A 20,003-nucleotide genomic window follows, 5' to 3' on the forward strand; every position below is an offset into this window, starting at 1 on the left:
TCTCTCTCGAACAGAAATCAAATGCGTTTTCGCGTTATTGTGCTAAAACTATTCCAAACAGTTTGAAAAAATTAAGTCATGGCTTCAGAGTCCACTGCCATGGACATTTTGGACAGCTCAGAAACATCTGTGAATGTGGCTCCGACCGCTTTGGTGGAAAAGGAAAAAAAGGTGCAGCCGGCAACCGACGAGAGTTTGCCTGCAATGCCGGAGAAAAAAGCAAAAATGGAAATAGATGCTGAAATGAAGGACTTGACTATTGACATTCCCAATTCGAGAAAGTCTCAAGAAAAAGATCCAGAGGCACTTAAGGACACCAAGGATCCCGAAGCTGACAGTAGCATTGAGTTGCTGTGTAGCCCTACTCCCGCAGAGGCTACGGATGTAGATGCATTGGCGTCAAAAACCGAATCGGACAACAGCGTGGAGCTCCTCGAAAGACCCCTCAAATCGCCTTCCTCAAACGATGTTAACGATGAAGAGTTGTATCCACTTGAAGAGAAGGAAATACCAGGCCCCGCAAAGGAGTTGGAGCCAAAAGAAAGTGAACCCGACAGCAAGGAGAGCAGCAAAAGTGAAGCGTTGGCTGACAGCAGCATTGAACTAATAAGCAGTCCCACTTCGGATGATTCGCTTGCAAAGGAGAAGGAAGTGGTGGTGAAGGAGGAACACGGACAGCAAGCTGAAGCTCAGGTACTGCAAGAGATTCCACGGAAAGCTGACGACAGTCTCAAACTGCAGGATGATATAGCTATGGAAGAAGATGTATCAGTGCCAAAATCGAAAGCAATACAAGAATCCAAGGAAACCCAAAAAACTTCCAAAACTACAACTAAGCTGGAGCCGCTTGTCGATTCCATCAAGGATACAATAGAAGATGAACCAAAAGATAAACGAAATAATAATGGAGATTCAATGGAAATCGATGAATCGCACAGTGAAGCCCCCAAAAAAGCCGGCAACGAAATTCTCACGGTAGATCTAGAAATAGGTAGCCCTCCAAAAGAAGCCGAGGAAAAGTCTAAAAGCGACATTGCCTGGGATGGGAGGATCTCCTACAACAAAGATTGCATCAACTGCAACTGCAAGCGGCTACAGAAGCAGTATGTGCTGGCGTGCGTGGCTATTCTGAACTTCTACAAGGTTCCGAGGAAGTTGAAAAGGTCGCAGTACGTTTGCCTGGACTGCTACGACACGGCCGTGGAAATGTACGAGGTGAGGCAGCTGCTAGTTCTGCTGGTGGATCATAGTTTTTATAGAATATTTGTTTTTTTAGGAATATGCTGGACTGCTGTTGGCGAAGCAACCGCTGCTGCTGAGGGAATTTAAGCAGGAGCAGGCTGATTTTGTGACCCTGGACAGCAGCGACGAGGAGGAGGACGAAAAGACACCAGGTGAAGCCACCCAACGACTTCCAGAAGCCCAGATTTTAATATTAATTTATTGCAGAAAAACCCGAGTTTTCCAAAAATGTTTTGGATCTGATCGAGAACGAACTGGAAGATGCCATTAAGAAGACGCTGAATAAGGTGGACTTTTCAAATCACCTCAACTGGTCCAAAACCATCCTTCAAGCCAAAATTGAGCGATTGGGGAAGGAGTTCGAGGAGGTGGATTTAGAGCTGGCCCAGCTCCAAGGCTTGGCTGACAAAATGCACTGCTCCGTGTACAACTCATGCCAGGTGGTTCACAAACAATTGCCACCTCTGGATCTCCATCAAAATATCTGCCCTAGTGATTATAAAGTAAGTTGATTCCGGAATAAGAAGAATTTCATAGATTGGACTTTTTTATTGAATATTTTAGCGCCTGCAGCAGCTGCCAGCTGCTGGTGATATCGAACGGCCCCCGATCAAAATTGGGGAGACCTACTACGCCGTCAAGAACAAGGCCATTGCTAGCTGGGTGTCTGTAAATGTGATGGAGATCTGCGACACCACCACCGGCGGTGGTGTCACCGTGAAGGCCTATAAGATCAAGTATCAGCACATGCCATATCCGATGATGAAGACGGTGACGGCCAAGCACTTGGCCTATTTTGAGCCGCCGACAGTGCGTCTGCCCATTGGTAAGTGGATGCAGCTGATAATCCTCAGTTCTAGCAGATAAATTAACTGTCTTCTCTTTCGGCCAGGTACACGCGTGATCGCATTCTTTGATGGCACATTGGTAAGTGGCAAAGAGAAGGGCGTGGTGCAGAGTGCTTTCTATCCGGGCATCATTGCCGAGCCCCTGAAGCAAAACAATCGCTTTCGCTACCTGATATTTTACGACGACGGCTACACCCAGTATCTGCATCACAGCGATGTACGTCTGGTGTGCCAGGTATCCGAAAAGGTGTGGGAGGATGTACATCCCGCCTCGCGCGATTTTATCCAGAAGTACGTGGAGAGATATGCGGTGGATAGGCCCATGGTGCAATGCACCAAAGGACAAAGCATGAACACCGAGTCGAACGGCACCTGGCTGTACGCCCGAGTCATTGAAGTCGACTGCAGCCTGGTGCTGATGCAATTCGAGGCTGACAAGAACCACACGGAATGGATCTATCGCGGCTCGCTCCGCCTGGCTCCCGTCTTCAAGGAGACCCAGAATTCTCTGAATGCCGACTGTGCCATCCACCAGATGAGGGTCCCAAGGGTGAGTTTGACTTTTGTTAGTAATTGGTGTGTATCTCACAATATTCGGGAAATTCCAGCGCACGGAACCGTTCATACGTTACACCAAGGAGATGGAGTCCAGCAACATGCAGGTGGATCAACAGATACGTGCCATAGCCCGCAAAAGCACTTCGAAATCAGGTTCGCCTGCATCAACTGCAGCACCTTCTACTGGATCATGCTCATCCTCCGCTGTCCGTCACCTGAACAACTCCACCATTTACGTGGACGATGACATCCGTCCCAAGGGTCAGGTGGTGCACTTCACGGCCAAGCGTAATGTGCCGCCGAAGAAATTCACGAGCCACAAATGCAATCCGGACTGTCTCTTCACGATCATGCACCGTTTGGACAGTTACAGTCCGCTGTCCAAGCCACTACTGTCAGGATGGGAGCGCATGGTTATGAGGCAGAAGACCAAGCGGACTGTCGTCTATCGCGGTCCGTGTGGCCGGAATCTGCGCAACATGGCCGAAGTGCACACCTATCTACGGCTCACCAATAATGTCCTGAATGTAGACAACTTTGATTTCACACCCGATCTGCGCTGCCTGGCCGAATACTACATCGAATCGACAATCGTCAAGGAAGCGGACATCTCCAAGGGGCAGGAGAAGATGGCGATTCCTCTAGTCAACTACTACGACAACACTCTGCCGCCGCCCTGCGAATATGCCAAACAGCGCATTCCAACCGAGGGCGTGAACCTGAATCTCGACGAGGAGTTCCTTGTGTGCTGCGATTGTGAGGATGATTGTTCGGTGAGTTCAAATCAAATTCAGTTTGAGTGAGAGGCAATCATAATTGAGATGTTTACTTTGCAGGACAAAGAGTCGTGCGCCTGCTGGCAGCTGACCGTGACCGGCGTCAGGTACTGCAATCCCAAGAAGCCCATTGAGGAGATCGGTTACCAGTACAAGCGTCTGCACGAGGGCGTACTGACGGGCATCTACGAGTGCAACTCACGCTGTAAATGTAAGAAGAATTGCTTGAACCGCGTGGTCCAGCATTCGCTGGAGATGAAGCTGCAGGTATTCAAAACCTCCAACCGTGGCTGGGGACTGCGCTGTGTCAACGACATTCCCAAAGGCGCCTTCGTGTGCATCTATGCCGGTCACTTGCTGACGGAGGCGAAGGCCAATGAGGGCGGTCAGGATGCGGGGGACGAATACTTTGCCGATCTCGACTACATTGAGGTGGCCGAGCAGCTGAAGGAGGGCTATGAGTCGGACGTGGAGCGCGCGGATCTGGACCACGAAGATGACAACTACGGCCCCGATGCAGAGGACGACGATGACTTTCGACCCAACAACTATTATCAGAAGAAGAAGGAAAAGCTGCGCTCCTCACGCAGCAACAGCAGCAGCACGCAGAACACCCAATTGGACTCGCAAGAGCGGACAGTAATTAGCTTCAATCCAAACACTGATCTGGATGAAACAGTGCGTGAAAACTCTGTGCGCCGCTTCTTTGGCAAAGACCAGACCCCCTTCATCATGGACGCGAAGACAACTGGCAATTTGGGACGCTACTTCAATGTGAGTTTTGTTGAGCCGAGTTACATGTAATTATCTTGAATTAATGCTTGTTCCCCTGCTCGTGCAGCATTCGTGCAGCCCCAATCTGTTTGTTCAGAATGTCTTTGTGGATACCCACGATCTGCGTTTCCCCTGGGTCGGCTTCTTCGCGTCCTCGCACATTCGCTCTGGCACAGAGCTGACCTGGAACTACAACTACGAGGTAGGCGTGGTCCCCAACAAGGTTCTCTATTGCCAGTGCGGTGCCCCGAACTGTCGAGTGCGACTGCTCTAATTTAGTTTCAAGCTCCAACATAATACAAAATAAACAATTTAAAAGATTTTTTTTTTATTATTCTCTCTCTTAAATACCGCTTCACTGCATCACACCAACACTTTCCTACATTTGTTCCTCTGTATCGAATTCAAATTTCACTTTGGCGCAGGTCTAGCGAAATTAATAGTGTAGAATTGGAGAAATTGTTGTCGTCTCAGGCTCCAATGAATGCTGTTTTAAAGCTGTTTTCTATGGTCTGATTAGAAAGACCAAGTATAAGTATGCATCAACCGCATCAATAGGTAAAAAACATGTCAATACGAGAAAAAATCATTTACCAATCAAGTTTCGAAGAAGCTTGAAAAACAGAATTTAGCTTTTCGTCTTTCGCGACTTTTTTTTTTTTTTTTAGGATTTAAGTTACCAAGCTACCCGTGAGTAGCGTGGGATTATTTGGCCGCCCGCCTTTTGAAGGTGGAAATTGCCAAGTCAAAGAATAGAAGATGTTGGAGTACTGTTTATAGCTTTACATCAATTTCGTCGATGAAGTCAATTAGTGTTTGGTACGCGCTGATGTTTTTTTTTTTTTTTTTTTTTTTTTTTTTTAGGATTCAAGTTACCAAGGTACCCGTGAGTAGCGTGGGATTATTTGGCCGCCCGCCTTTTGAAGGTGGAAATTGCCAAGTCAAAGAATAGAAGATGTTGGAGTACTGTTTATAGCTTTACATCAATTTCGTCGATGAAGTCAATTAGTGTTTGGTACGCGCTGATGTTTTCTTTTTCAAAGAATTTGTAAATATCATTATATTTTCTTAGAGATGGGAAGTTTTGCCTTGTTGTGTTGTACTTTGTACAATTGAAAATTAAATGCGAGGCGTTATCGATACTATCGCATGTATCACATATGTTACTAGGAACTACATGCATTTTGGCGAGAGTGTGCCTATCGAATGCGTTACCACTAAGCAGTCTGTTGATTCTTTTAGCGTCAATGGCTTTAAGCTTAGTTTTATTTAGGAACCACGGTTTGGATGATGTTGAGGGGAAAAGCGAGCAGTAACCTCGGTGCTTGATACTAGCAAACTCGGCGTATTCTCTCTCCCATTCTGCTTTTAAGATTCTGTGTATTTCGCACATAGCGTCTTTAAGGTTCCATTTAACCACTGTGTATTTTCCTCGTCTGTGGGCTTCTTTGGCTGCTGCGTCAACTGAAGTGTTCTGAGGGATGTTAGCGTGTCCGGGAATGTAGTGAACCTCTACAGTTCTTAGATGTGGATTTTGTTGGATCTTTTCTCTGATTTTGTAGGCGATAGAGTTATCCTGAATGTTCTTCGCCAGAATGAGGGCCCCGTTTCTGCTGTCTGTCAGGAGCGCGACACGAGGAAAATTGTACAAAATAGCATGGTCTAATGCCTTCTCGATAGCAAGGAGCTCGGCGGACAACGAGGAAAGGGTTTTGTGCGTGTAATAGCTATCTAAAAAACCTGTCCTATCGTGCAGGAAAGCGGCGCTGGAATGCCCATCTGCGACTGACCCATCCGTGTAATAGATTTCAAAACCACCCTTTGTCAGCTGATCCTTCTTTTCCCCGTGGAGCAGCATGATACCTGCCTGGTCTATAGCGTGCTTGTTGGGTGCAGAACCCTTGAAAAATTCTAAGTCGGAGCTAATTTTAGTGCAAAATGAAGCTGTGTACTCGAAAACCTCAACTCTATCTATTATGCTGCCAAACTCCCGATATGCCTTAGCGTAGCCCGTGTTTAAATCCCTATTTGCTGACACTGTTTCACTTGCTGGGAGATTAAATGCAAACACCTTAACCAACTCTTTCGCCGCCAGGAATCTCATCCTGTAGTCCGGGGGAAGTTCTCCTGCCATGTGATATATGATAGGAACGGGAGTGCAGATTATCAGACCCAGCGACTTTCTGAGGTGATGGTTGCAGTGGGATTTGATTTTGGCCAAGGCAGATTTGGACAGGTTGCAGAATGATGAGCACGCGTACTCTAGCCTACTTCTGACAAATGCCTTGTAAATATAAGCCCTCTTTTGGGGCTGATACCATAGTGAGACCCACTGAGTAATCTGAGAAATGCACAGTTTCTGTTCGATTCTGAGATGGCCAGATCAATGTGACCAGAGGCTGAGTTGTTTGCTGAGATAGTCCTGCCTAGGTATTTGATCTGCTCTACTTGTCTGATCTCAACTCCTTGATGCGAGATATTTAGCGCAGCTCTACGATTGTTAAAGTAAATCACTTTAGACTTCACCGGATTAAATGACAGGTTTAGCCTATTGCATTTTTCTTCGAACTTATCTATACTGTCTTCCAGCACACCTTTCGCAATGGATACTGTTGGACAGAATTTCGCTGCCGTTGCAAGGGAAGTTCTTGTACCGAAAAGTAAAAACGCAACCATTCATATGTAAGGTTTATTTGGCTAACACCTCTGTTCACCTCTACCTCGCTTTTGCCCTTTATGAGAATTCGTCTGTTAAGGAAGCTGGAGATCCAAGCCGTGAGGCTTGTATTGAACCGCATATCCCTCATCCTGTGCTCGAGTGTGTCCACTCTTACGCAGTCGAACGCTCTTTGTAAATCTATGCAAGCTGCGACAACCTGACAACCCCTCGCCTTCAGCGCCAGAACTTTGTTGATAAGGTCGTTGATGCAAAGAGCCGTGGACCTGTTTCTCCTGAAGGCATAGGACCTGACCGGCAGCAGATCACAGTTTGCTATGTGCTCGTCCAACTTCAACTTTATCAACCCCTCTATGGATTTAAACAGCGTGTTAATCAAACAAATCGGCCTATGGTTTTGGAAGGAAGTAGGGTCTGCATTCTTCTTGGGGATGGGTACCACTTTTATCCTGCGCCAGACTTCAGGGATGACGCCACTCAGCCATACTTTATTTATAATTTCAAAAATGTCTTGTTTTTTCCCACTTGGTAGCTTTTGAAGCATCCTGAACGAGATGCCATCAGGGCCTCTAGCCGAATTGGGGTTCCTGGTTTTTAGGAAGGCCAGGAATTCTTCCAGTTCCAGGGGTTCCGGGTCGTCTGGTCCTAACAAAGGGGCAGGAATTTTCTTAGGGGGCCTACTGTTTGACGTGGATGGGGTTACTTTAACCATATTGAGAAAGTTTTTGTCATCTTCGTTCGTCCATTTGTTCCCTACATTTTTGATTTGACCGTATTTTTTGATGTTCTTCACCCTGCTCCAGATAGAGGGCGATGAGGAGACCTATTCTATAAACTTGGAAAAGTTGCGCTTTCTAAGATTTTTTACGTGATTTTGTAGATTTTTGTCAGCTTCTAAGGTTGCTCTGGCATCAGCCAATTTTTTGGTGAGGTAGAATTTTTGCCTGCAAGCGTTTCTCACGCGAAAAAGTTTTTCCGTTTCCTCGTTTCACCATTTCTTAGCAACGTACTTGTTCTTGCTTTGGAATGTGTCCGTGTTTTTTAAGGTCAGGGATTTCACTTTTTCATTGAGCTCCTCCAGATTTGAGAAATCACTTGCACCCAGAATCCGGGCTATTCTGTTGTGAAGGATCTTCTTGGCATTTAGGCATTTGCACTGATAATACAATTGGGAAGTGGTTGCTGTTCGTAGTTTTTGTTTTGAGGACTTGCCAGTTAATAGTTCCATTTCTGTAGTTCGAAAAAAAAAGGACAAGAACGGAGAATTGAGATGGGCTCCTGGAGAAGGTTGGCGAACCGTCGTTTAGGCAGATAAATCCGGCCTCCCGGGTGGAATTCTCAATGCTGGGACCCTTGCGATCACAGATCGGACTTCCCCAGATAGAAGACCTAGCGTTGAGGTCCCCGCCCACTATTGAGGGTATGTCAAGCGAAGCCGCGAATTCGAAAAACTTTTTTGTGCCCGATTTAAACTGTGAAACTGTTGTTGATGGCGGTGCATATATGCTAAAAATATTGAAATTGCTCTTGAGGTTTAATGTTTTTATTCCTAAAATTTCCAAGTCGTTCTCTATTTTTAAAATGCTGAATTTAATGTTTTTCCTGACGTAGATGCCAACCCCGCCGTAGCCGTCCTCTCTGGGCCTGCAGAAAAAGTTATAGTCTAAAATGCTGCAGTCCGCGTTGTTAAAGACCCAAGTCTCTGAGAGGATGGCAATATCTATTGCGTTCTTGTCTAGGAACATTGAGAGGAGCTGTTTGTTGTTGTTGTGTCAGACTTTGAATATTTAGCTGAAGAATCTTCATTGTTGGATGTTTTGAGAACCAACTGCCATCCCTTGGGCAATCTGACGCCTATCTAGTTCTGCGTTGGAAGCATTGACAAATTCTCTAATTTCCTTAATAAATTTATTCGCTAAAGAATCCCCTTTAATGATGTTGTTTGGATCAATCAGGAACGCCGTGAGTTTGGCTAATAGTGCGTTTAGCTTATCCTGGGCCAGAGAAGATGCCACGGATGAAGATCTCAAAAATTTCTCGTTCATTTGGACGTAGTCTGAGTTTATTGAGTTCTTCCACTCTGCCATGTTGGCTGCTGCCTTGGCCGCCTCTGCGTTCCGGGCGGCAACCCTATTGGATTTGGTCACTTCCGCGAAAGAGGTGACAGAATGAATTTCCCTGGCGGACTCTAAGCTGTTATTTAAGAATTCAGGGGAGCGGTTAGATTGTCAACTGGGTCTAGGAAATTCCCCTTGATCCCTTAGGTTGGGGGAAGTTCTATCAAAAAGGATCGGATATCTAGCCTTGACCTCAGCTCTAGTTAGGTTTTCCAGTGTCATACACTTTTGAATGGCGTACGCTTTTTTCCACTGCGGGTGGGTGGCAGCATGTTCCCCCTTGCAGTTAGCACAGACCAGCCCTGAGCAGATAATATCTTTGCTGTGATCTTGTCCGCATTTGAAACATTTCGCTCCACTCTTGCAATGTTGCGCCAGATGGCCAAACCTAAAACACCTGAAACATTGAATAGGCTGAACAAAAGGTTTCACTTCTACTTTAGAATATAGAAAATTGATTTTGGTTGGTAACTGCTCTCCTCTGAACCAGAGTTTCACCCTGCCAGTAGGTACACGTTCCCCCGATGCTCTATCCCTTCGCGTAATCCGAACTATCTCCTCAATTGGGATATCCGAGGTTACAAGCTCCGCTAGCTGTTCCTCCGAGTAGTGCCCGGGGATCCCAAAAATTAGCCCTGCTTTTTGGACGAAGTGCCTAAAGATTCGGGTTGAGTACCCTTGAGCAGCGAAAACACTGTTTTCCACTAGCCCGTTTGCACACTCCGCCGACCCGCACACAATCTTGCACCTGCCATAGCCCATTCTAGCAACCTCCTCGATATCGCTAATGCCCTGTTTCAGCAGTAGATCGGATAGATCAAACTGGTTTATAGCAATTCTGGCATTATTCGCACTCATTTTGTCGATACAAACAATGTATGGGCCTTTATGCCCCTCATAATACTTGTTAACGATGATTTTGCGGTTACTTCCGTTTTTCGTACTCACGGAAGCCACACAAACCGCGTCAGTCTTCTCTCTCTCTTTCGTCGTAGAAATGTTTGATGTCATGCTTGTTGTCGTGTTTGTGGACATGTTTGTCGACACGTTCGTCGACAAGTTTGGTTTCTTGCACAGCAGTTTAGAAGCTAAAAGCTGCGGAGCCGTTTTTGCCGCCATCTTTACTCCTACCCGCATGGCGGATTTAGCTTCTCCTTCCCTTTTTTTCAGCGTTTCCATGCGAATTTTAACTCCCGTCGCCTTCTCCGTGGCCATCCTTGTCTTTCCTATGCTTGCCATGCTTCTCAGGGTCCAGACGGAGTTCCAAGAGCCGTTTTAAGAGTTATTCCGGAACGCCATGCGGTAAATTCCAGGTTTTTCGACTTAATTGATGAAGCTTTGGGAATTTCTTCGCGCCGTCTTCGTAGGCGTGTGAGGCACCCCCAGAAGCTTCGGAAAATGTCTTTTTGATTAAAACTATCAGCGAACGTCTTGAAATATGTTAATTTTTTCCTTCCGCAAACAATTTTAGGTACGCGCCATATCAGTGTTGAACAACTCTGATGTTTTCTTTTTCAAAGAATTTGTAAATATCATTATATTTTCTTAGAGATGGGAAGTTTTGCCTTGTTGTGTTGTACTTTGTACAATTGAAAATTAAATGCGAGGCGTTATCGATACTATCGCATGTATCACATATGTTACTAGGAACTACATGCATTTTGGCGAGAGTGTGCCTATCGAATGCGTTACCACTAAGCAGTCTGTTGATTCTTTTAGCGTCAATGGCTTTAAGCTTAGTTTTATTTAGGAACCACGGTTTGGATGATGTTGACTTTCGCGCCTTTTTTATTTTACAATAAATGTTTAAAACGTACACATTTGCCCTTCAGGTGTCGCTATATTTAAATACAAATATAGTAGCAGGCGTGGAGTTAGCGTGTAGCAACCATGTACAAAAAATTAATTTTGCTGAAATTGTGGGTGACCATTTTTGCTTAAACCTTATTTAATAAGCAATCCAAAAATTATGAGAACTTAAATTATGGACCTAGCTAACTAGTTATTTTCAATCGAATATCAAAGTCGAGGAATATGATGGAATATGAACACAAATAATTAGTCAGTATATTTACGGTATATTGTTGAACTGTGACGTATTTTCGGTATATTTCTGAGGGTCAGACCGTATATCTTATAGATAAGTAAACGGTCACACTGCCACCAAATAGGTGCGGGGTGTTGCTGCGCTTGTAAAAGACAAAAAAGAACTAAATTTAAGAAGTGTATTCGTTTTCAATTGAAATTAAATGTTAAATATAGGCCTGAAATGCGCGAAGAAATACTGTAGGTGGCTAGAGCAACTGCCCACGCGCATGCAACCCGTGGTTGACAAAATACAAGCGTTTGAACACTCGCTCTTCGAGAGTTCGTTTCCGTTCCGCCCTCGCCAATAGGAGAAAAATCGATTTTGTGATAACAGACTTTACGCTTACGCGTTCTCGTGCCCTGCTCTCGTTCTGCAGCTTAACTCTTGAATAACAGTAAGAAAATTTGGTCAAAATGAATTTGGATTTTGCCAAGGTGTGCAGTAAGCACATCGGCATCTACGAGGCTTACTACAAACAGGTAAGGACGCCCAGGCGTGGTGAAGCGGAGCGAGAATGTGGCTTGGGTCGATTTTTTTTTTTTTGCAACGCCCTATTGATTTTTGCAGATTGACCCGAAAGGCACTGGAGCCATCGAGGCCATGACGGCGGCCAAGTTTCTCAAGAGGTCCGGCCTCAGCGATGTGGTGCTCAGTCGGATCTGGGATCTGTCCGATCCAAATGGGAAGGGCTTCCTTGACAAGCCCGGTTTCTTTGTGGCCCTGAAGCTAGTCTCGCTCTCCCAGGCGGGACAGGTGGCCAACATGAACAACATCTATGTGGACACTGTCAACCCTCCGAAAGTGGTGAGTGAATCGGCATAAACCTTGCACCAGTTACACAATAGCCACGAACTTATGTGTATCATACAATATGACCTTATTCTCAGGGTGAATTACCAAAAACGGTGCCCGCTCGCATTCAAACAGGTCCTGTCGCGAGCGGAGGCGCGGCCACCGGCGATTGGACAATCAGTGTCATCGATCGGCTGAAGTACGAGCAGCTTTTCCAGTCGCTCCGTCCCCACGACGGCATGCTGCCCGGCGACAAGGTGAAAGGCGTGCTCATGGAGTCCAAGCTACCGATGAACATCCTCGGCACCATCTGGGACCTGGCTGATCAGGACAAGGACGGCAATTTGGACAAGCACGAGTTTATCGTGGCCATGCATCTCGTCTATCAGACGCTCCAGAAGCGCACCGTGCCCAGTGTCCTACCACCCGAGCTACGGAAGCCCGGTGGCACTGGTCCGCCACCCAAACCTGCCATGCCTCCACCACCAGCTGGCGCTCCCATGCCGCGTGCCCCCAGCGGTGAGAGGTTCGGCGATAGTGGCTTCGTCGCCAACTTCCCCAAGGACATTGCCCCGCCGGCGGCTATTCCTATGCCCATAGCCGTGCCGCCCATGACTCGCATTCCGCCCGTGGGCGCGGTCAGTTCCCAGCCTCTGATCCAGACCGATCCGCTCATACCAATCGACGCCCCGGTGACGGCCAATGAAGACTGGGTGGTGACTGCCTCCGAGCTGAACCGATTCGAGGAGATATTCCGACAGTCGGACCTGGACAAGGACGGCCTAGTCTCTGGCCTCGAGGTGAAGGACATTTTCATAAAGTCGGGTATACCACAGCGAAGTCTGGCAGACATCTGGTGAGGATTGGATTGCAGCTGTTAACCGATTCCGATGGAAGCCAAACTTAACCGTTTCCTTTCATTTCGGTTCGCTTCAGGGCGCTGTGCGACACCAATCAGTCGGGTAAGTTGACTGTGGAGCAGTTCGCCCTGGCCATGTGGTTCGTCGAGCGGAAGCAGCGCGGCGTGGATCCGCCGCATGTTCTGACCGCCAACATGGTGCCGCTATCAATGCGCTCTACTGTATCGGGCGTGGACATGCAGCTGCAGGAGACGAAGCCCACATACTCCAATCCCGAGATGGAGATGATCTCCAAGGAGATCGAGGAGCTGGCTCGCGAAAGACGTGTGCTCGAGACGGAGATCGCCCAAAAGGAAGCTGACGTGCGCATCAAGAACGGGGAAGTGCGCAGCCTGCAGGTAAGTGTATTCTGCAGATTCGATTCCACAATCAAAATGAGAATAAACTCAACTGCTGTTGCATTTGCAGAGCGAACTGGACACCTTGACGGCCACACTTAAGCAGCTGGAGAATCAGCGGGGAGAGGCCCAGAAGCGTCTGGACGATCTGCAGGCTCAAGTAGTTATTTTGCATGCATCTCTGCCTTAAGGGCGCTGCTTTACTTTGCTTGCTCTTTTGGGTTAACCTTTTAATTTTTAATTTTAACTCTGATTTCCCTTTCTTTGTCATGGTTCCTACGAACTCCAAACTACACTCCACACCCTGTTAACAAATTGGCTAAACGCATAACGAAACCCCTACTAAATCGGTGAATGCACTTTAAAACTTATCCACAAAACTTATTCGATTCGATTTCATAAGGTTAACCAAATTACGGCCGTGTTGGCCAACGTAAGTCTTGATATATCCACCACCAACAGCCAGGTTTGTTTCAGTTTCTCCACATTTTATGTTATGTTTTTTATGGTGTTCATGTTTATTATACATATGTATCTGCATATTTGTTGGCCTGAATGTTGTGCACAATTTTGGCTAAATCCGCAAGCATCCGTCGCTCATCGAAGTCGCATTTCCAAATGTCTTTTTGTAGGTGAACAAGATACGGGATCAGTGCCAGAAGCAGGAGGAGACCATCAACGAACAGGAGGGCGAGCTCAATGCCAAGCGCTCCGAGCTGCAGAAGCTCAAGGATGAGGAAACGTCTTTGCAGAAGGAGTACGACGACAATAATCGCGAGCTCTCCAAGCTGACCAAGCATCTGCAGAATACGCAGCTCCAAATTAGCTCGGTAAGTGGGGTACATTCCTTGGGGTTGCCTTGGGCTTACGCTTTCCTCATCAAAAGGTGCGTTCGATGGTCACTCAATTGATGGAGACCCAGCGCCAGATGACCGATGCGCTGCTCATCTGTCGCGCCGCCATGGAGACCCAGAACGCGGAGCTAGTCTCCGAGTACCAGCTTAAGATCGAGCCGGACTTTGATGACGCTCGCAAGACACTCCACAAGGAGATCGAGATGCCCAAGGACGATCCCTTCGACGAGAACAACAGCGGAGCGGCCAATCAAGCCAAGCAGTCGACCAACGGCTTCGGCAACGATCCCTTTAGCGGCCAGGTCAGCAAGCCAGCCATCAATGCCGGCTTCGATGACAGCTTCACGATGAACTCCGGCTTTGACAGTGGATTCGATGCGTTTGGACAGAGCGGAACAGGCTCTTCTATGGGCTTTGGCCAGAGCGTAACAGGATCAGCAACTGGTTTTGGCCAAACGCAACGCGATCCCTTCGGTGCCGACGCTTTCGGGGGCAGCAAAAGCAGCGCCATAACACCGGAGGTAAGGCCGGGCAATGGGTTTAGAGGGAAGCCCGACGACTCACCCCCCGATCATGCATTACAGCCTGGGAAGGACGACTTTGGAAGCGATCCGTTTGCCTCTCTGCATGCGCCCACTGGCCAGGGTCAGGTGCTCAGCCCGAACGCACAGAGGTCAGGCCCACCACCACGACCGGAGTCGCCTAGTCCAGCATTGCCGCCAAAGAAATCCAAGATGCCGCCACCCAGACCAGCCCCGCCACGAGCATCCCAGGTAAGGCACAAGACATGAGTGTCTAAGAGGATTACTAATTGAAGGAATTTCCTGTTCCTGTTTTCCCCACAGCCAACGAGTGGTTTTGGCGGAGGCGGCGGCGGCGGGGGAGGAGGCTTCGCTGACTTTGAAGACTTTGACAATAAGGTTGGTACCCATTTCAGTGTTCGCTGGGATCGGTGGTAATGCATGCACACCGTTCACTACCACCTGTATTTATAGTATGGCTAATCCGATTTGGTTTCCAATTACGATTATTTACTAACATTTCTTATGTTTTTTGTGTAGTTTAAAAATAAATTTTTGTTTCGAAGCACGCACTCGCAAAAAGTAGAACTTTGATTATTTGTATTGGTTTTACTTTGTTTATTGTACACTTGATTTGTTGCTTAACGGTAATTGCCAGCCCTTCCACATCGTACACCCCGTGAACCCACCACCCCCAGTAGTCGATGGCTTTGGCCTGCCTTTGGTTTGGTTCCGTTCCCAAGTGCTGCTCGTATAAAACTAACCGTCTGGTCTCTCTCTCTCTCTCATCTCTTGCAATTCTTTACTTTCAGTGAACATCTTAAAAATAATCACATTTCTATAATGCATATATCTGATATACATATATACCAGTACTAACACACACACACACACACATACACAGTTAATGGGAGGGCCTCCTCCTCTAGCAGCATTGCAAATCGATTTGAAGCGTACAAAAGCTAACGGCGAACCACATACATATAATATTTACACCTAACTTAAACATACTCGTACTCCTGCATCAGTACGCGAGTACAAACTTATCAATCATGCCTATAATTAGCTAAATGTACTAAATCAATTCAAAAACTCAAGCAAATTCCAAGCGTTACGTCTCGTCGTGTTATAAATGTAGTCACAAGAAAAAAAAAAATAAAGAAAAGAAATGAAATGGATAAACGTAGCTCTTTTCAAAGTTCGATTCCGAAACGTTGTGCAATATATTGTATTTAACTTAATATTACGATTATGTTATGGAGATTTCCCTCGAATTTTTTAAATACCGAATCTTAACTGGAGAACATCTAATCATATTTTCATGGATGGTTTGTTTTTTTTGCTAGTCAAGAGAAGGATCTCTCTAAAGGGAATTTAAATGCAAGTTGTTTGTTGTTTCTGCATATGAGAATACTAACGTTTATAGCCATACCACATATAGCATATATTGACAACATTTTACATCGTAAACTCATATAAAGTACAATATATAAGTATTATGGATTATGGATGTAACTGCCGCAGAATAGGATAGTTTGAATTTTATGGGGGAGGGGCCATCAGACTCTGGAGTTGCCTGCCTGCCCCGCCCCACTACTATTTACTGATACTGCATCAGATGAAAATTTAAACATACATGCTATACATAGAAATCAATGCGGTATAGCATAGCCTCCAAATATTCAACTATATATTTGGCAGATTTTGATTATAATAAAGCACCCACACACACTTCCCACAAGCTTCCCGTGCATTGATTTTTCTGTGCATCACATGGCTCCGTACATAGAATATACATACATATATCCATATACACATGCGTACTTATAAAGAGGAGCGGCAAACCTAACCGAAAATACATACAATGTAACAGACAAAACGTTTTGCATTATTAATAAAGAGAAATATCTATGTTCGACATCATTCCACGTACGTCAGAGAGAGAGTTCTATTGGGAAGGAAAAGACCGGCTCCCCGGTTTCTGATTATGGTAATGCTAATGGTTGTGGTCCTCCTCCACCTTTGCGATGTGTGCTTCAATGCTTTCGTTTGACTTTTGTGCTTATGGTTTCCCCCTTTTTATACCCGATACTCAAAATGAGTATTGGGGTATATTAGATTTGTGGTAAAAGTGGATGTGTGTAACGTCCAGAAGGAATCGTTTCCGACCCCATAAAGTATATATATTCCTGATCAGCATCAATAGCCGAGTCGATTGAGCCCTGTCTGTCTGTCCGTCTGTCCGTCCGTCCATCCGTCTGTCCGTCCCCTTTAGCGCCTAGTGCTCAAAGACTATAAGAGCTAGAGCATCGATGTTTTGGATCCAGACTTCTGTGATATGTCACTGCTACAAAAATATTTCTAAACTTCGCCCCGCCCACTTCCGCCCCCACAAAGGACGAAAATCTGTGGCATCCACATTTTTAAAGATACGATAAAACCAAAAACGCAGAATCGTAGAGGACTACTATATGTTCTAGAATGTAAAATCTCAACCAGATCGTATAATTTTTATAGCCAAAATCAAGAAAACAATTTCATTCTTTCTCGCTCTGTCTCTGTCTAACACACAGGTTTCATGGTAGGTTTTGCCAATTGCAAAATATGAGTTCAAGGATCTCAGAACCTATAAGAGCCAGAGCAACCAAATTTGGTATCCACACTCCTGTGATATCGGACCTTGACCGTTTCGTGTCCAAATTTCGCCACACCCCCTTCCGCGCCCGCAAAGGACGAAAATCTTGGGCATCCACAAATCTCAGAGACTATTAAGGCTAGAGTAACCAAATTTGGTACACACACTCCTTTAAGATGTCACTATAAAACGTATATCTCAAAATTTCCCCCCCCCCCCCTCCCCCCCCACAAAGGACCGAAAATCTGTTGCATCCACAATATTGCACATTCGAGAAAACTAAAAACGCGGAATCATAGATAATGACCATATCTATCAGATTGCTGAATCTGGATCAGATCGGATCATTTTTGTAGCCAAAAGCAAGAAATCAATTTGCAGTGGCCACGCAGCGCCCGACGTCACGCTCAGACTGATTTTCTGTCTCTCTCGCACGCACTCTTTGTCGTGTCGTTTAATATTAGCGGCGTCTGCCGGAGGAGAGCCATACTGACTAAGAATCGGGTATAAATGTAGAGTTGCGGTCCCCCTCGTTTTTATTGTATAATCTCTTTGCTTATAAGTTAGACTCAATTCGAATTGATTTACTTTTAATTTATTTGATTTTTACCCCTCACACACTCATACCACATCCCCGCAAACATACGTACAGCTGCAGAACATTCCCAGCACGCCAGCAAACACGCCCACGCCAATGGCAACGGCCACCCCTATTCCAACGATCAATGCCTGGCTGCTGGACAGCTTCTCCCTGTTCGATGATGCAGCCTCAGGCTCCAAGGCTTCCAGCACACCTCTGCACCCCCTGCTAGCGGCATCCTCATCCACGTCAACAGCGTCCACAATTCCCACCGTCACCAGCACCAAGTCCACCACCTCAAATAACCAACACTTGTCGCGTTCCAACACACCGCTGCAGACGCAAGTCACAACAGGATTGGGAATCGGAGAATTAGCAACGACAGGAAGCCTGGGCCTGGAAGCGAGTCTTTTTGATGCCTTTGGCGGCGGCAAAGGAAACGTCAATACGAAAACACCAACGCCAGGCCTCATCACGGGACCCACAGACTTTAAGGATGATCCGTTCAAGGACTACCGCTATGAAGATACGTTCAGCATCAAAGATCCCTTTGCCGACGATGATCAGGTGGAGGATGTTGGTACCAAGGCCGAGGCCCATAAAAATAACTTTGCGGAGGACTTTAGCTCAGAGGGTGCGTACGCATATTGGTTTTTTCAGCTCAGGATAATCTCATCATGATAGAATTTTCATATTTTAGATGAGATGGGAACCGGCGCCGTCAAGACCCTCAACAACATGAAAAGAATAAACATCAATAACAACATGACACCGAGAGCCGTAACACCCTTGAACAACGATATCATGCAGCAGTTTGATGCATTCAATCTGAACGCGAGTCCGGCCCCATCCTCGCACCACTCGAATGCCTCACAGAACCACAAAAAGTCCCAGACGGCGCTGGATGCGTTTGCGGACTTTGATGACTTTGGATCGGACACAGCTGGAACTACAGACACAACAACAACAACAACGACGACAACCACTAAGAAACTCAACGATTCCTTCTTCGATGCATTTAATGACAACTTGAAGCTTAACGACAACACAACCGCAGCCACAGGAACAATGCCGACATCGGTAACAAAAGCTTTGGCCAGCGAAAAAATCAGTACGAGCAGGACGTCATTCGATGCCTTTGCCGTTAGTAGCGACGCCTTCAATGACAACTTCGAGGACAGCTTTGGTGGAAGCAAGCCGACTAATTCCACCCAACTGGACAACAATTTTGCCAAATTCGAGGCCTTCGATGTCCATAACTTCTCGAGTGACTTTGGCAAGGGTTTCCCGGAGGGCAAGCAGAATGGCGGGGCCAAGAAGGAACAAACTAAGGATAGGTACGCGGCGGACTACTCAAAGCCGGAGAGCTTTGACGCTGACCTGGAAGAGGCGCTCAAGCGCAGTATGCTGGACAATTAACAACTGAGAAGGCGAGCGCGAAACGAAACAGACGTGTGTGATCGAACAATTTGACATCTCCAATTAAGTGCATATAATGTTCTATACGACACCATTTAATTACTATTATTTATGATCGTTTGATTTAGGCTTCGAGCTTCGAGCACTTTTTCTGTACCTCTTCTGGGCTCAAGGATTTGCTTGATTTGAATTTTGAATCGCACGTCTGCCGTGTAGGATGAGAAACGTTGGTATTACTGCATATCTATAAGTACGTTCACATATTCGTCTATATAAATTTATAAAATTACCAGTAATCATATACTTGTAGACCCTAAAAACATTATACCAAAAGTCTATGAATAATAAACGAATGAAACGACATCATCATCATCTGCAGCCGCAGTCATGATGCAATTATACAACGTGGTCTCGTCGGGAGCCGAAGTTCCTTCGTGTTGTCCCTTATCGTCAGTGCATGCTTGCTTGTTGATGATGAAGGTTGTTCACGGACCAATTTTTTGAAATATTCTTAACCCTTATGTCCCGACAACAACAAAATTATAAAAAGCATATAAAAAAAATACCACAGAATTAGAAGTAATCTTTATATATTATGTAAAAGAACATTTTAATATAACTAAAAATGTTGAAGAAAAATTATTAATGGCTGCATAAAATTTAAATATTAATATACATATCAGTAAAATCATTTTATTTTAAAATTTTAAAACCCACGGGCCTGTTAAGGGTTAATCAACATCAACATATACCGTCTCACTCACACTCACTATACTATGTGCCCTTCACTCGCACTTATTGCTAGCATACGTTAAGGGACTAACTTTTGCCGACGAGACCACCTTGTATAATTGCATCATGCT

At 45.9% G+C, this 20,003-nt stretch overlaps 2 protein-coding genes across 5 annotated transcripts; both read left to right on the forward strand.

Annotated features, from left to right (window-relative positions):
• Nucleotides 1–13: 13 nt before the first annotated feature.
• On the forward strand, nt 14–4,520 carry LOC117192580 (histone-lysine N-methyltransferase eggless-like). The gene is made up of 8 exons (XM_033397297.1): nt 14–1,215; nt 1,277–1,394; nt 1,450–1,745; nt 1,807–2,068; nt 2,135–2,640; nt 2,699–3,421; nt 3,485–4,198; nt 4,266–4,520. The coding sequence occupies exons 1-8, from the start codon at nt 79–81 to the stop codon at nt 4,470–4,472; spliced, it is 3,963 nt and encodes a 1,320-aa protein (XP_033253188.1). The 5' UTR covers nt 14–78; the 3' UTR covers nt 4,473–4,520.
• Nucleotides 4,521–10,893: 6,373 nt separating this feature from the next.
• On the forward strand, nt 10,894–19,509 carry LOC108159400 (epidermal growth factor receptor substrate 15-like 1). Of its 4 annotated transcripts, XM_017292637.2 has the most exons (12): nt 10,894–11,560; nt 11,649–11,885; nt 11,969–12,729; nt 12,810–13,131; nt 13,202–13,291; nt 13,535–13,597; nt 13,764–13,961; nt 14,018–14,506; nt 14,570–14,758; nt 14,831–14,905; nt 17,794–18,355; nt 18,422–19,509. In XM_017292637.2, exons 1-12 carry the CDS (start codon nt 11,495–11,497, stop codon nt 19,138–19,140), a joined length of 3,771 nt encoding a protein of 1,256 aa, XP_017148126.2. In that variant the 5' UTR covers nt 10,894–11,494; the 3' UTR covers nt 19,141–19,509. The 4 variants fall into 4 exon arrangements, with proteins under 4 accessions (XP_017148126.2, XP_017148127.2, XP_033252797.1 ...); XM_017292638.2 differs by lacking the exon at nt 13,535–13,597 and having other exon boundaries at nt 10,896–11,560; XM_017292639.2 differs by lacking the exons at nt 17,794–18,355; nt 18,422–19,509 and adding an exon at nt 15,319–15,675 and having other exon boundaries at nt 10,911–11,560.
• Nucleotides 19,510–20,003: the final 494 nt, after the last annotated feature.

This window comes from Drosophila miranda (genome assembly GCF_003369915.1).
Source record: "Drosophila miranda strain MSH22 chromosome Y unlocalized genomic scaffold, D.miranda_PacBio2.1 Contig_Y2_pilon, whole genome shotgun sequence".
NCBI lineage: Eukaryota > Metazoa > Arthropoda > Insecta > Diptera > Drosophilidae > Drosophila > Drosophila miranda.